This window comes from Bombus impatiens, unplaced genomic scaffold, assembly GCF_000188095.3.
Source record: "Bombus impatiens unplaced genomic scaffold, BIMP_2.2 scf_1336, whole genome shotgun sequence".
In the NCBI taxonomy this organism is placed as follows: domain Eukaryota; kingdom Metazoa; phylum Arthropoda; class Insecta; order Hymenoptera; family Apidae; genus Bombus; species Bombus impatiens.
In genome coordinates, this window is record NT_177755.1 from 65,318 (window position 1) to 81,998 (window position 16,681).

Consider the following 16,681-nt stretch of genomic DNA (forward strand, 5'->3'; position numbering starts at 1 on the left):
TTTCTATTTTGTAATGTTTAATATATATTTTTATATGGGTAAATAAACAACGGATTTGAAGAATCAATTTTAATTTTGATCATCTTCTTTTCAATCTATTTACATATTAAAGATACAAATTTTCAAATAATAGTTTCGTTTCATAAGAATTTAAAAAATCCGCGGAAGTAAACCATTTTTTTTATTACTGAGTAAGATTTTAAATTTCTCACCTTTAAGTAAAGTAAGAAATGATTGTTTATGTTTATTTAATGATCATACAAATTCTGTTTGATGTTTGCTTAAGTTAAGTTTACTACCGTATTATTTGTCAGAAAATTGTAATTCTTATCTTATCCTGCCCATTGAATTGGAATTTACAAACTGGAAATTTTGAAGGGTTCCTAAACCTATCAGTACATTAACTTTTTATCACTATAGCAAGAGAATTTTTTTAAGTTGTAATAAAGCTTCATATTGTTTATAAAGATGATATTAAAATCTGTTATATTAATTGGAGGCCCGTCAAAAGGTCTGTGTTTCGCATAAATGAATATTTCTAACATAGTTGTTATAAGCAGTATAAAAATATAACCTCAAATATGATTTTACTCATTTTTTACAGCATTGAATTAAATAATAAGTAAAAGAGAGTAATCCACAGGATATTTTAAATTCAAAAATATATTTTTTAGGTACTAGATTTAGGCCTCTTTCGTTAGATATACCAAAACCATTATTTCCTGTTGCTGGATTACCTGTAATACAGCACCATATAGAAGCATGTTCTAAAGTGGACAATCTTAGTGAAATATTAATAATTGGATCATACCTTGCAAGTGATCTGTCTCAATTTATTCAGGAAATGATAAGCATATATAAAATAAGCATTAGGTATCTTCAAGAATTCATTCCATTAGGAACAGCTGGTGGCTTATATCACTTTCGTGATCAAATACGTTCTGGTGGACCTACATATTTTTTTGTAATGAATGGTGATGTATGTGCTGACTTTTCTTTGCAAGAAATAGTAGATTATCATAAAGAGAAACAAGCATTGCTTACTATCATGGCCACTGAAGCAACTAGACAGCAATCATTGAATTTTGGATGTATGGTTCTTGACAAAGAAGGAAAGGTTGCTCATTATGTAGAGAAGCCATCGACATTTGTTTCCACTTTAATCAATTGTGGAATCTATCTTGCTTCCTTAGATATCTTTCAAACCATGGCCGATGTCTTTTATGCAAGACAAAATCAGGAAAGTTTTACGTAAGACACCTCAGAAGATTTTTTGGAAAGTTTTTTGTATTTAAGAATTTTGACTAAATACTGCTACTTTATAGGCAATTCAATGGTAATGGTAAAGATCCAGCTCATATATCACTAGAACAAGACATATTAATGCGTTTAGCTGGAACTGGTCGTTTATTTGCTTTACCTGTTCTAAAATGGTGGTCACAAGTTAAGACTGCAGGTTCTGCTATATATGCCAATCGTCACTATTTAGCTTTGTATAAAGCAAAACATCCAGACCGTCTTGCTTCTACAGTTAATGGAACTTTTCAGATTATTGGTGATATCTATATTCATCCTTCTGCTACTGTTCACGAAACAGCAGTGGTAAAAAACTCTTATAGATATTTGGTTCTTATAAAATCATAAAACATTAATTAAATATAAATTTCATGAAATATTTGATTTGTAGCTAGGTCCAAATGTAAGCATAGGCCCAAATGCTGTCATTGCCCGTGGTGTTAGAATAAGGGAGTCAATTATATTAGCCAATGCTCATATTCAGGCACATTCTATTGTATTGCACAGTATCGTTGGGAAAAGCAGCTATGTGGGAGAGTGGGCAAGGATAGAAGGAACACCATGTGATCCTAATCCTGACAAACCATTTGCGAAAATGGAAAACTTGCCCTTGTTTAACACGAATGGAAAATTGAATCCTTCTATAACAATCCTCGGTAAATAGTCTATTCATTGATTATTTACACAAGAAGATGAGTATGTATATATTTTTACTATTTATATTTTAGGCACGAGCGTACGTTTGGCGGCAGAGAAAATAGTGTTAAATTCGATTGTCTTACCGCACAAAGAACTGACTAGGAACTTTAAAAATGAAATTATTCTATAAGGTATATGCATACAATGCAAATCACAATATTTAAGAAAATATATCTCTGTTAACTAATTTATATGTGCAATATTTCGTTAACTTCTATTGTATGTTTGAAATTGCCAATTTATAAAATAGTGACTTTAATATAAAATCAGTTTTCTAAGAAACTGATACTGATGCACAATATACAGATTTATATAAGGTATTTATATGGATATAAATATTTTCTAATGATTTTGTTACACACAATTGTTAGTTTATATATTAATATATATAACGATATACCATGTACAATATGAAGAAAATAGACATTTTCGACACTTGTATATCCATTTTTCCATTTGTATTTCTGACTTATATTTGTAAACTCAACACCTTAATCACTAATAAGTTAATAATTAGTGAAGAATATTTTTTGTTAATTCGTTCTTTACCAAGAAAAAGGCTGAAATAATTTAAACAATAGTTTACGATAATTGTATAATTTAAATACATATCTATCTATTTTTTAATATAAAATAAATATAATGAGTTCAAATATCTTATCTGTTTATATAATCCATTGCATCAAAAAGTACCATATTTATAAAGTAATTAACATTATGAAGAGTTTAAACTATATATTTTCTTCCAGAATACAAGAGAATTAATAATTTATTGAAAAAGAAATTGTATGTTATGTAAAAAATATCAAAACTTTTCAGATCGTATGTATTTACTTAGATCGTAAAAATAAACACATACTCGGTTGTTTGACATGCTTTTTTGTACATAGTTGTATCATCATTTACAAGGAACAAATGTAACAGTATTAGCCTATGAAGTTTATAGAGTATATAAAAGTCTATGAAGTCTATATTCACTCCTCTTTTATGTACAATTCTTATGGTTAGCATCTAACCCTTAGAAATGTTAATCTGAACATCATAAGAATGTTAAAAAATACGCGCATAAGAAATTAATAATTTTATAAAAATAGATCATGTACAGTCTTCTTGTTTCAAACCTTCAATTAGCTATTATACAATTCCTAAAATACTATGAATAAAAACAGAAGCTTCAAAGCTTCGTTTCATGTTTAACCCTGTTTCTGAACAATTGACTTGGTCGAAGTAGTCCTTGAGAATTATTTAAATAAGAATTTCCAGACATGATAACGGTTGCTGAAGAATCTGGATTTAAAAATTCATTTTTATTATTATCCTCAAACGCAAATCGTTGCTGTTGCTGCTGTTGCGTTTCATTATGATTGTTGGACTCATGATTATTTTTCATGCGATAGTGTACTTCAGAATCCGTCTCTTCTTCATTATCCGCACTATCTACATCTCCTGGAAAGATATTAGATAAATACACATAAGAGTAAATGCATTTCATAAAACTGAATTCAAACAAATTTAAGCAGAACGCACCATCGGAACTATTAGTAGAAGGTAAGTAAAAACGTGAGGCTGGAACTTTGTTATTTCCTACACGTCGTTCTCGTTCTCTGGCAGTATTGTTTGGGTGATGATACTTAAATTCACGTGGTAGAGTATAGCTTCGGGGCAATGATACTTGACTACCTTCCATATCGCTAAGATCTCCTTCTACCTCTCCCTCGCCTTTAGAACTTTCCTCTCCACCATTTTGACTGAAACGTAGAATATATTATAATATATGTTATAACTAATATATACTATTTAATAATATTTTAATCTTTAATTACCGATGATTAACATGAGTAGACGGTGTCCAATGGGAATAATGATGAGGAAGACAGCGCGGTGCGAGTAAAATTTCTGGAGTGTCCGCTCTTTCTCTTTGCGTTGTTCTCCATGAATTCGAAGGATGAATGTTTGGGTAATAGGAAGATGATGGTGGTGGAGGTAAAAGACAGTGCATTTTCACTGGTGGCCACGAAGATAAGGCTAGTCCTCCATTTTGATCACCTACTGATGGCTCAGATGTGAATAAAGGAGAACTGGGGGAAGTATGTAATTTTGTATTAGGTGGTGGTTGCTGATTTGATGCAGGCGATGACGAAAATGATGATGCTGAAGCTGATGGCGGAGGAAATAACTTTCCTTCTTTTATTTCTTCTTGAATTGCTCTTAATTCTCGCAACTGCTGCTGTTTCTTCTCTTGAAGTTTCTCTCTTATTAAATTTACACTTAGAGAGCCAGCAGTTGCAGCATCCATTCCAATTTTTTGCTCATTTGAATGATCATTCTGTATCATGCCGGAATTCACAGATTTCTTCCAAAACGGTATTAATTGACGTGAATTATTATTCACGCCAAGCCATTGTTTTGATTCAGTCACTGTGTTCATGGAAGTTGTGACAGTTCCAGTTTCAGACTGTGGTGGTGGAGGAGGTACGAATGTTGTTGGTTTTTTCTTTTTTCGATTTGGATTTACTGCAGCTGGATTCGTAAAACGACAATTAAATACTCCTGGTATTCCACCATTACTCAACTTAACTTTCCTTACTCCTACATTCATATTTAATTTTTTATCTTCTGTATATTCTATTTGTTTTTCTTCCAGATTATCCTACATACACAATTCCTTTATTAGAGATATATTTACTATATTGCCCTTAAAAATTTGGTTTTAATTTGTAATACCTGGTTTGACAAAGCCGTGAGATTCGAAGCTGTCATTCTGCCACCTGCTTCATACCTTAATCTCCGTACATGAAAAAATCTATAGTTCCATGTAAAGTCATTAACAATTACTATCATTAAATAATATCTATCTTTGCAAAATGAATTGATAAAATTGAACTTATACCTACCTATAATAGAGCCCCATGAAAAACATACCACCAAAAAATAAGGCTAATAGTGTAAGTACTAAAGTTACAGGGTTTGGATGATGTTGGTGTGGAAGAAGATCTGTTCTATTAACACCAACTATCCATACACCAATGAGTAAACTATTCTCCAAAAACATTACTGTGTAAAAAATTACCTAAAAGAATATAAATGAATTGAATACACTTGATTTAATTAACTTTAAATATTAGTATTAAGGAAGCAACATACATCAACAACTCACCATTTTTTGACGATGATTTGTTTCGTGTAAATTTACATACGCAAATATATAAACAAATGCAAGGAGTGAAGCTAAAGACGTTTTTCTTAAAATAGGCAAATGTTCGCCACCGTGAAAAAGACCATCTGGCGTGAGTAGCAACCACATCAACATTGATAGCCAGTGGAGAGCCATGACAATTAGCAACCACTGTCCACCATAAAGTGAAGCATAAGCTACCAATACTCCTACTCTAGCGCTTACAGTTCCTAAACGCCAAGCTAGTTGTGCCAGCACACCTAGCCATGTCAATACCAAACGTTCTAAATTACGAAGACGTGCTGCACCTTTGCTAAAACTAGCAACTGCCCAACATACACTCCACAAAGATAGACCAGCAGATACTGCAGTTAATTTTGCTAACTTATCACTGTCTCTGTCAGTTTCCTTTGTTTTTTCAACATCTGTATTTGAATCATTATTGACTCCAATAGACAAGAGATATAACTGCAGAAGTAACATTGGTGCAGCTTCACAGAAGGCATGAATAAGGCGTAATACACAAAGTTCTCTAACCTAATGATGTAAAATCATTAATTTCAGATAAATTATTTTAATATATACACAAGCTATTTTTTCTTGCACCTCACCTCATGTTTAACATAAGTTAAATTAACTGGAATAAATAATTTGAAGTATCTCCATAATACTCCAACTTGAGTTGAATGAAGCAATAAAACACACCATATTGTCCAATTCCCATTTTCTTTCTTTCCATTGATATTGCAATCTGCTATATTGTTACCAGTTAGTTTGCCTCTGGCTCCCCACAAATACCATCTTACACTAATAATCTGAAATTAATAAAGAATATATTAGTTATGACAAATAGAAATTTTTCATTGCTTTATATGGATACTGACCTGAGAAATAATTAACGAAGTTGCTATAAGAACAATACTTAAGGGAAAGAGAATTGGAGGAGCTACAGAATGTTGGGCAAGAGCATATACCATTGCAAAGTCAAAAACAACGTCACAAAAATATGATGCAAGGGAGATTATGTTGAATAATACATCACACAATGGTAAAAATTCGTGTTGATGCTGTGTCTGCAGATGCTGGGCCATAATGGGCTTTTGTTATCCATTTGGATTATCCAGCACCTTTTCTTCTTGTCAACCTATGCCACACATTCCACAATATAGCAATTGTCTCATACAGTGGATGAAGAAAGCTAACTGAAATACAAATTGTTAATAAATAACCTATTTATTTTAATATTCAATATAATATGATATATGAATATTACACAAAAATCTTAAACTAATAGAATACCAAATATAATTCAAAAAGATTTTATTTAAAAATTAAAAAATTGCTTTATATACATATTTTTACTATAAAAATAATTTTTATAGCATATTGCTCTGTAATTGATACATATGAATTCAAATAAATAAATTTGTCTGTCTATCACTAATTGATAATATTACAAATCACATTTTTAACTATTCACATGTGACAACGTCGGAAAACTACAAGTATAAATTTAAAATAAAAACTGGAGTAGACAATAAAATATTGTAATAAGAAACTGACAATAATATTCAAAAAGTTGGAAAATGAAAAATCAATTTTTTACAAACTGGTATGTTTGATTAAAATGTGTCAGTTGTTTAATAGGAAGAAAGAAAATAGAAATCTTAATAGTCTGGAATAAAAATATTAATATAATGAAAATATAAAATTAAAAAATATTGTGAAGCGTAGGAGGAAGCAAATTGCCTTACCACATTCCTCAGATGTCACCGAATGAGTAATCACAAAAGTAACATTCTCATCTAGATGCTGGGCTCGCAGGAGCTTGGACCAGCGTTGGAATGCGAGGAATTTATCTGTATACTTCGCGGACGCTTTCAAAAATAAAACTTTTCCTCACCGACTATCCACGATCTGCGTTGCTTTTTGATTGTGTTGGTACATTTTCCGGCGATTCACGTTTAAGAAGGCCGCTTATTTTATTTCAAACAAACTTTAGTTCAATCTACCTGTTGATTCAAGAGACAACTATATATAGATTACTATATAACAATGTAATAAAGTAACATTGCACTTATCGTTGCTCCACTAACTCTAAAACCCAAGATTGTCGACCAAGTAGTCAGGAATTCCAAGCAGTGGTTCTCATCGACAACTTTGCGTAAAATGATTAATCAATCTCTCACATTCTTCGTCAGTGGTTCTCATATTTTTATTATTTCATTTCATTTCTGCAACTATATTGTTAATATAACGAAAATAATATTATAAATAAAATGTATATAAACAATATATTTATAATTCTGATAATCTAGATTTTATAACTATTTTCGTATAAAATAGACCGCTATTAAAGCAGTATTATGTGTACATATTTAAAAATTTAAAAATATTGGAAAATATGGACATTGATGTTAACACGCATTTATTTCCATGACTTCTTTTAGTATTTTTCGAAGAATGTGACTATAATCGTATAAATAATTTCTCCTAGTGTCTTTATACAATGAAAAACTATCTATATAACTTCGAAATTGATAATTATTTATTTAAGTCATTGTAGATCTTTATATAAATAGATCTTTCTCGTAAATTGGATTCCAGTGATTTGGAGATTGATTAAAAATTGCGAATACAAAAATGTCCAGAAATTGAATTTTCCTTCCATTACATTTCATATTTTTTTACATATACACTATCAAATTTTATAAAATTGTCTTCCCTAAAAAAGGCCACTTTTTCTAAGGTCATTAAGTTTTTAGTTTGGTCAAATATTCACTATTACGTAAATTAATAATTGTATTTAAAATCGCACTTCTTATTTTCTCATTGAATTAAATTTACAATTAATAAGTGAAAGATGACGATTAAATTATAGAAAGTTATTTTGTTATAATAATTATATTAATAAATAATGCTTATTACGTATATTCCATCGTAATAAATGATCCATTTTTAACTATAAAGGTTGAAAAACGAATTACATTTTATTTTTCTCAAAATATCACACAAACATTCGGACGCACAACAATCTAAAAATCATATCAAACATTAAAGTTATAATAGATTTAGGAATATCCAAATTTTTATACTTTTACCATACATTTTTATAACCGCTCTTTTTTCTAAATTAGTACAAAATGAATACAATATTTTAATTGGTAGTGTTATTAGGATGTACATAATATTCCTAAATCTATACAAGTTTCCAAGTTAAAGGAATAAGTATGTGCCATGGTGCAATTTAATATTATAAAAAACATGAACTCTATAAGTACATATACATTAATGCCGACGTATTTAAAGAAAATCTCTTGCACATCTCATTCATTTGCAATATGATAAAAACTTTGCTTAGAGAAACAGATCTTTTACATTATAAAATTATTTTCACAGTTAAAACTAACATAAAAAGACATTCATACGGAAATGAAATGCCGATTTGTAAAATCAGTCTTACAGTTCAAAAATCAGATTGAAGATATATATACATATATATATCTCTCTATACTCATACGGGGATAGGAATACTTTAAGCATACTGAAATAAAAAGAGAAAACAGCAACAGTAATATATGTACAAAGAAGAAAATATTGAGTATCCTCCGTGGAAATGCTTGAATTTTTATACGTATAAATATCTGGCAGCTTATTAAAAAATGACAGTACATATTCTCTCGAATGTGCTAAAAAAACAATACATTCAGGTAAATTAATGCAGTGCTTCTTAATACCTAAAAATGCTTGGACAACTCATGATTGAGTTCGCACTTTATGAAAAAAATATTCTCAAAAAAGGCAAAAAAATAATAAATAATTATCTTTTACTCTCAAATCTCACATATGAGGTTAAATACAGGTTTATGATTTCAGAATTAAAATGTCACGCTGTACTCATCTGGTTTATACAATAACTAATACTAGTTTCTTTAAAGATAATGTAAATCATAGAATTGGAAAACAGAATATGCTGTTTTGATCGCAAAAATAGCTATTCTTAAAAAAAAAGAAGAAAAAGAAAAAGAACGAAAAGGAACTAAAAGAATAATTTTCTTTATACTTTTTTGATGTGAATCTAGACCTCTGAATTACTATCAGTTATTTTGCATTTACAATTTAATAAGAAAAATAAGTAACGTGCATTATTTTCACGCTTCTATTATTATTCTATTATTATAAAATTATTATGATATGATTGAGTATTTCAATCATTATATCAATAAATTGTAATAAAATATCTTAACGATTTTCGTTCAATTTTTCGTAAAACATAATAACGCTTATTATATAAAAATTATTATAAAAAAGAGATAAATAAAAAATAGCAATTTAAAATTTTATTTTTTCACTTTTCAAAATCAAGAAGAGATATGTCTTTCTGAAAAGCTCGTAAAGCAAGATCATTCGAGTACAGCACATCTCAAGTATAGTCGAAATCTTGGAATGACCATCAAATATATAATTCCAAAAGAAAAAAAGGAGAAAAAAAGAATTCAATCGACTCGACCATAAGATGGAACTATGTCTTTTGCTATCCAGAAGTCGCAATTAGGATAGTCACGTTCAGGAAGTGTATCTTGTCCAACAATTAAGACTCGTTTTACACCATTAGCATCTGCCTGAGCTACCTCGCCATGCCAAACATAGTGATTGAAAAGCTGCTGCATAGCAGATACGTGTCTTTTTTCAGCAGGAGTACGAGCAGCATATGATCCGAGTATCGCTGCAGCATCACAATCAGGATCTGCAATATGACCCCGTGGCTGCGTCGCTACGTAGAATGGAATATTGGTCTTCATTCTGGCAACTGTCAGCAATGGACATACCACACGAACGTCCGAGATCATGCTTAGTAAACCTTTCAATGTTGCGTTATAACGTCTAAAGAAATTTCAATTTCTTATATTTCTCGATCTCCAACCTCTAGCTTTGATTAATAATGAAATATATAATAAATAAAAGATTCTAACCTGAGAGCTTCGTCCGCTAAACCAGATGTTCCTAATAAGGACTCCTTTACAATTTTCTCTACTTGTGTGGAATTGAGAGTAGCGTTGGAAGTGAGATACTTAAGAGGGACTCCAGCATGTGCAGTAGTGCCCATTACAATTTTCACCGAAAATTCATCTCTTGCCCAAATTTGACCTACGGGTTCCTGAAGAATGGCACGATCGAGCACCAACCATTCATGTCTCCTATCTCTTGTTGTCGCTTCTCTGGTTTCAGGCAGACCAACGTTTCCTAAATGCCATGTTTCAGGAACTGAATCCATTATCTCCTCGGCACTTTTGCTTCGCAAACAAGCGGCGTCATTACATCTTGTAGAATTTAAAAATAGTTCATTAAGTGTTTCGGAAACTTCTAGTTCTCTTCCGGGAAATATCGCACTACCGCTGGAAATCCACACTCGCTGGAAAAGATCCCTTGTTCGCCGAATGCCAACTAAAGTTGTGACAAGCGTTCCTCCTGCCCGATGACCCCATAAAGTTACGGCCGATTTATTTCCTCCGAAATGTTCAATGTTAAGATGAACCCACTGAAGCGCTGCTATGATATCCGACAACCCGTAATTTCCGGATGTGAGAGGATGCGATGTTCTTGAAAGTTGATCTGCAGCTAAAAAGCCGAAGATTCCTAACCTGAAATATAACAAAACTTAACGCTTAAAATATTTATATAAATTATACAATGTTACCAAAATCAAGTTAAGAAGTTAAGACTAACCGGAAGTTAGGTCTAACAAACACCATATCACGGACACGAGCAAGTTTTGCAGAAGGCTGCATTACACCTGGAGAACCACCACTGAGGGTTTCAGCACCAATCATAACGACCACTGATAAAGGCGAATCATATCTGACTTCAGGCGTGAAAACATCTAAATATAAGCAATCTTCGCTTCCGACAATCCTTCCTGAAGCCTCTCGTTGCCAACAAACTTTCGAGGAATTGTGTGCTTGATACGTATTCGTCCAGCAGTATTCAATTTTTCTTAGGGGTTCCGCAGGTTGCCAACGACGATTTTCTAATGGTGGGATTGCATATGGGATCCCACGAAATGCGAATGCACCATCTTCTGACACACCTTGCACAGGTCCGCAAGAAGTTACTGCTTTGACAAAGCTCCCATCCTTTATCAACTGTGAAACATTCTTTCTCGGACCGATGCAAGCGATACAGACGATAATCACGACTGATACCAGGATACACAATGTTGTCACTATTATTAACACATACATTACACAAAAAATTAATTACCTACATTATTTAAATTTACATAATTGAAATTGTTCAACATTTTAAATTTAAAATAAAAAGATTCAAATCCAAGTCGTAATTTCGTACCTAGCGCAAATAAATTTCTCCTTGCAGCGGATATACAAGCTACAAGAAAATGCTGTTTAGGAGATTCAATTCCGTCTGGAGCATCACCATCGAGTCGAACAGTTTCCATACCATCTTCGTTACTGATAGGATTTTTCTCCGTCACAACATCGTCAAGAGTTTCAACACTCGCCAATCCAGCAGCTCCGGTAATTCCCAATTCCACTTCACCTTCCTAAAATAATTTATAATACATTACAAAATAATGTACAATTAATTTTTGTTTGTATTGAAATTTATAAGACAATATTTGCATTTTCCTATGTTGAAATATTACTGACTAAAACGAATAAAGCAGCTATTAACGGCGAAGCATACACCTTGGTAAAAGGCAGTACGTGCTTGAGTGTGGTAAATTATGTTTCAAGACTGTATAGGGTTTCGCTCGATATATTTCATTTTTATCATAGATAGTTGACACAAATTTCATATTATATTGGAACTTTGTTTAAGAATCTTATTGAAAAAAAATAATTTAAGGAAAAATTAATATAAAAAAACTATTAACTATTAACTACCTTATTTTTTTTTCTAGGAAAAACAGAGACTAAGGGTAACTTTATGGTGTCGAGAATTCTCTTGCGGCTTTCCTTTTCCTTTGCGTCTTTATTCGGTGTGCTTGTTTTCTCTGATGATACATTTTGATCACTTTCTTTAACAGTTTTTTCCGTTGAATCGCCTTCTCCAATTTCAGTAGGCTTACAATCATCCTCCTAACAATAGAAATTATATATGCATTTGGTGTATGTTCTCTATACAATATATGTTTCTTGCATAACATCAATATTCAATTAAAAAATCATCATCATCATTATCATCATCATTTTGTACCGATATTTATTATTTAAAAGGTACATAATCAATAACGCCAGGTGTGCTGTTCGTCTGACGTCATCCATTGGTTTAATGTTGGAAAAAAATCATTACGGGGCTATGAACACCCCTCATGAACACGCCATGGTGCTACAGGAACTTGTGCTCTTTCGAATGACATTGTTTCTTTGTAAACAGACAATCGAGCAAAGAAAGATTTATATTCATGGTGTCATCTATGTTTATATCCGTTTAAATTAAGGTTTCGATGCAATTGGTATAATCATATTCTACACGGGTTCTATAGAGATTTATTTAAACGCCCACGGCAATGTTTGCGTGACTACCAGCGCGTGCAGCGAGCTATTTAAAATAGAATAAATGAATCTCAACGACAGTCGTACACCATACAAAACGATTACACGATTACAATGATTTTCACATAATTTTGAAGAATGAATGAAATATTGCGGATGCAAGTAACATTCGCTTTCCCTATGCATTACATCTTCTACAGGGAGGAAAAAATGCAGGATGCTATTAGTAGACTGAGAATGTGTATGTATATATAGGAAATTTAAATATATAAATACGTAATATTTAGAGGATGAAACAAATTTCCATTTATCTTTTATCCATAAAAATTCGAATTTACGTAAACATCTGCAATTTAGCTATCAGACTTGGATTTCTTGAGGAAGCATGTTGCAAAGCATTCTGGAGTAAGGTTTAAAGCAAGCTGAAACTCTTAAGGTCCTAGATATCTTGTCAGAGAGATAAGGCCACTTAAAAAGACAGTCCTGATAATATACTATTATTGAAACAAAAAGGAAAGGCAGTTTAAAGAGAATTAAAGAGAAAATTCCTTTGCTATTACTTTACACAACTCCTTGCTCTTTGTACGACAGAAGCCGGGCATCTTAATACCGCCAATTGGAATTTTCTTCTTAGGTTTCTGGTCTTCGGATTCCGCGTCTGGAGCGGTCGATGCCACCGTATGTTTCGTGTTCTCGGCGTTCAACATTTTCTCTCTCTCTTCCTCTGCAATTTCTTTCTTATCCATGCTTTTCTCCTGATCCTCTTGACTCATGCTTTACTCCTAAAAATCAGATTAAACCCAACACCAATTAAATATTAACAGATCGGTGTTTTTAATATATAAATACGTTGCAACGTTTTTTAATAGACATAAATCATGTCCACAGACATAATTTATTAATTATTTAATTATTCTTTTGATAGTAATGTTTAGTTATTAAGTAAAAGAGGATCCTTTTTTAATGAATTTGAAAGAATATAAATTTTAATTGGAAGGAGAAATATCATAATGAAAAATTTAAGCTTATGCAATCAAAGGAAAAACGCGTGGGGACGTCACAATTTGTATCACTCCATATACAGAGTGCTTACTCCAATTCAATTCAAATTCAATACACAAACATAAGAAGGAGCAATAATCTGACAGATACCATGAAAATATTTAAAGACAATTTTTTCAGATATATAATATGTAATAAACAAATTTAGTTTATGTTTGAATTTGTTTTCTGATAAAGAATCAATCTTTTTCTAGTTGTACCATCAATTAACAGATATCTCATCAATATAGATAGATTTTGATTAATAATAGTTTTATGTTACATGTTTGCAAATGGTTGAAGAATTGTGCGTCGCGTTGGAGTGAACACCCTGTATACGTATTAAGCATTGCAGCTGGCGTCGGGACGCCCAGACGTAAACCGATCGATCGGATGGCATTGCTCTCTGAGCCTATTGCCCCGAGGAGTCTAGCAATACATAGTTACTTCACTTCTATTTTTTCGATAACTTCCGGTAGCTTTACAGAAGCTTTTACCCTTCTATCAAATTGTATTAATTTTTTAATTATTTTACATTATCAATATAGAAACATCATAGACCAATATAATGTATACATATAAATACATGAACATTTGAGTTACAAATATTTGAAAATAAAGTACTTAATTTTTGGTAGAATAAAAATGAAACAAATAATAATTTTGGTAACTTAGAATTTAAATTAGATTAAAATTCGCAAATATTCTATCATATGTTAATATATCTTAATAACTCAAATTTTCAAATTTAAATCGAACTGGAATTAAAAGATTCTAATTCAGTAGCATGGATTGTTATGTTATGGACTGTCATAGAATTATACACTTTTTATCTATACTCTCTTTCTTAAGTGACAAATACTTTATATACAAGTATATATAGAATATATAGAATATAAAGAAGTAACGTAAAATAAGAAATAATATTGAATTTAATTAAAGACTAGAACAACGTTTATTTCGTACTATATAATAATTATTTAATATGTACATATTTTCTAATGAATTTCCACTATTCACTCTTTCTTCAAATTGCAATTTATACATTGTTAGTTAAAATAATAATGACAAATATATCGTATATATATGTTTAAAAACGATTAATCTTACTCCAAAAACGTATATGATTAATTTTATTCCGAGAAAGGTTACAAATATGAACGCAATAATATAGTTTTAACATTACAAATACGAAGACATGGAGGTAGTCAGTGTACAGACAAATTTGATCCAACAAATACCGGTCGAAAAGTAAAGTGATTTTTTTTCTTTGTACTTCTCCCCTAGCTTGCAGCCCCTTTATATTATGTTTCACGCATCGCCACTGTCGCGCAGTTCCGAAACAAATACGTTGAACTTTCTCTTTCGTGGATACGATTCATACAATTACCTTCTTTCCCCAATAATATTATCCGTTCCTTCGTTTGAACTTAATAAATTATTCGTATAAAATGTATTTAAAATATCCATAAAGACTGTTTCTGCTGCAATTATCTTCTCCTTTTTATCAATTATCTTTTCCTAAAGATAAGCAATTATCTTTCTCCTTTATTTACTATATTATACACATTAGGTAGCCATTTATAATATTATTTAAAAACAATTCGATCAATGTTTATTCTTACTTCGCGTTTTCCCTTTTATTAATCAAATTTACTTGATTTTATCCACGATTCAGTTCAACGTATCTTTCATTGTACGAATCGTGTGAATGGCATTTTCGATATCGCAGGTAACAGAGAAACAAAGTTGTAAATACTCACTCTTTTCGGCAGATTCGGAAAGGACGCTACTGAATTTTGCAGAAAGATTGCTTCTTTTCTGTGTCGAGAAGCTGTCGGATTGCCAGGCAATCTCGAGATGATCGTGTTGATGCTGCCGATAATGATCACTTCATCGATCGTGAGAAGATATTTAAATTTGATTCGGCACCTTACGAGAAAACTATTTCAAACAGCGCAAATATCACAAACGAAACTTAGGGCATGCCTACCTCGACTGTCGCCCTACGAGACGTCTACGATGCTTTTCCCCCACCACGATTTTTATACGATGTGACGCTCCTATTGGTCGATTTTAACTATGCGCGGTCGCTTTGTTTTAAATGCTTCATATCATATGCTCTTTTCTTTATTTGTACCTGTTATTAAACACTGTTATACAACTGAAACTTTGCTTATTTTTATAAAACAAATAAAGATAGAAATAAAAATATTTTATTCGATGTATTTATTAGCTATATAACACATATGAATAGAACTAACCCATTAAGAACCAACGGTGCAATAACATAACATTACACTTGTGATTTCTTTATAATCAATTCACATTATCGAATTCTAGTGAATTCATGTTGGGATTGCGAAAAAAGATTCCATATCTTCCAGATTTTCCATAGATGTTTAAACAAGTTTAACAATTATAGCACAGTAATCTAAATAACCGGTATATATGTTAGGTTAACCAAACATAAAATTTTCTACTACAAGACCTAATCTAATGTTATCACATAATGTCTGAACTTGTTGGATCAATCACTTGCTACAAGCAAAGATAATAAATATCATATACATATCCCTAAAGAAAAAATATTTCAAGAATAAGGATATTTTGAATTATACGTCAGTGAAGATGTGTAAGGTGGTAGTTCGCGCTTAGTCGAGCAACACGCATGCGCGTTCTTTCTGAAGTAAATTCGCGTCGTCGCCGTCGTAATATCGTACTTGCGTTGTACTCGTTTCACGGTACGTAGCGTGCACTGCTGTACAGCCATATACACGTCTACTGTTTGACAGTTCGATTTTAACGCGCGCACACAGTAATCTACGATTCCGGTTCGCCGGTTTGTCTATTCGGTGTTGAAAATTTTTCCTTTGAGGAACGTTTGAACCTGCTTGCCATTGACATGTCTTTCATCGAATTCCGGAGATCGGCCTGTGAGGAAACCCGCTTG

General features: G+C 31.7%; 3 protein-coding genes across 6 annotated transcripts; 1 reads left to right on the top strand and 2 right to left on the bottom strand.

The window, feature by feature from the left end:
• Positions 1-369: 369 nt before the first annotated feature.
• LOC100744911 (mannose-1-phosphate guanyltransferase alpha-A) lies at positions 370-2,442 on the top strand. The gene is made up of 5 exons (XM_003493856.4): positions 370-511; positions 675-1,251; positions 1,326-1,602; positions 1,688-1,952; positions 2,025-2,442. The coding sequence occupies exons 1-5, from the start codon at positions 469-471 to the stop codon at positions 2,123-2,125; spliced, it is 1,263 nt and encodes a 420-aa protein (XP_003493904.1). The 5' UTR covers positions 370-468; the 3' UTR covers positions 2,126-2,442.
• Positions 2,443-2,805: 363 nt separating this feature from the next.
• Positions 2,806-7,260, bottom strand: LOC100744346. Of its 2 annotated transcripts, none has more exons than XM_033323937.1 (9): positions 6,925-7,260; positions 6,055-6,372; positions 5,777-5,985; positions 5,153-5,702; positions 4,890-5,065; positions 4,720-4,798; positions 3,819-4,645; positions 3,523-3,743; positions 2,806-3,441 (listed from the first exon to the last, which is right to left on the bottom strand). In XM_033323937.1, the coding sequence occupies exons 2-9, from the start codon at positions 6,259-6,261 to the stop codon at positions 3,170-3,172; spliced, it is 2,541 nt and encodes an 846-aa protein (XP_033179828.1). In that variant the 5' UTR covers positions 6,262-6,372; positions 6,925-7,260; the 3' UTR covers positions 2,806-3,169. The 2 variants fall into 2 exon arrangements, with proteins under 2 accessions (XP_033179828.1, XP_003493899.1); XM_003493851.4 differs by having other exon boundaries at positions 5,153-5,707; positions 5,782-5,985; positions 6,925-7,257.
• A 2,231-nt stretch (positions 7,261-9,491) lies between these two features.
• Positions 9,492-15,744, bottom strand: LOC100744590 (neurotactin). Of its 3 annotated transcripts, none has more exons than XM_033323938.1 (7): positions 15,492-15,744; positions 13,248-13,487; positions 12,076-12,270; positions 11,519-11,732; positions 10,898-11,393; positions 10,144-10,812; positions 9,492-10,054 (listed from the first exon to the last, which is right to left on the bottom strand). In XM_033323938.1, exons 2-7 carry the CDS (start codon positions 13,458-13,460, stop codon positions 9,667-9,669), a joined length of 2,175 nt encoding a protein of 724 aa, XP_033179829.1. In that variant the 5' UTR covers positions 13,461-13,487; positions 15,492-15,744; the 3' UTR covers positions 9,492-9,666. The 3 variants fall into 3 exon arrangements, with proteins under 3 accessions (XP_033179829.1, XP_003493901.1, XP_024227250.1); XM_003493853.4 differs by having other exon boundaries at positions 13,248-13,469; positions 15,492-15,743; XM_024371482.2 differs by lacking the exon at positions 12,076-12,270 and having other exon boundaries at positions 13,248-13,469.
• Between the last annotated feature and the right edge of the window lie 937 nt (positions 15,745-16,681).

Excerpts from the sequence above, each read along its gene's own strand:
- LOC100744911 (XM_003493856.4), top strand. The coding sequence starts at position 469 with ATGATATTAAAATCTGTTATATTAATTGGAGGCCCGTCAAAAG. Across the intron at positions 1,252-1,325 it reads CAAAATCAGGAAAGTTTTAC|GCAATTCAATGGTAATGGTA; the intron begins GTAAGACACCTC and ends GCTACTTTATAG. Across the intron at positions 1,953-2,024 it reads TCCTTCTATAACAATCCTCG|GCACGAGCGTACGTTTGGCG; the intron begins GTAAATAGTCTA and ends TTTATATTTTAG.
- LOC100744346 (XM_033323937.1), bottom strand. The coding sequence starts at position 6,261 with ATGGCCCAGCATCTGCAGACACAGCATCAACACGAATTTTTACCATTG. Across the intron at positions 5,986-6,054 it reads CTTCGTTAATTATTTCTCAG|ATTATTAGTGTAAGATGGTA; the intron begins GTCAGTATCCAT and ends TATTAATTTCAG. Across the intron at positions 4,646-4,719 it reads TCACGGCTTTGTCAAACCAG|GATAATCTGGAAGAAAAACA; the intron begins GTATTACAAATT and ends TTGTGTATGTAG.
- LOC100744590 (XM_033323938.1), bottom strand. The coding sequence starts at position 13,460 with ATGAGTCAAGAGGATCAGGAGAAAAGCATGGATAAGAAAGAAATTGCA. Across the intron at positions 11,733-12,075 it reads TTCCTAGAAAAAAAAATAAG|GAAGGTGAAGTGGAATTGGG; the intron begins GTAGTTAATAGT and ends AAATTATTTTAG. Across the intron at positions 11,394-11,518 it reads GAGAAATTTATTTGCGCTAG|TGACAACATTGTGTATCCTG; the intron begins GTACGAAATTAC and ends TGTTAATAATAG.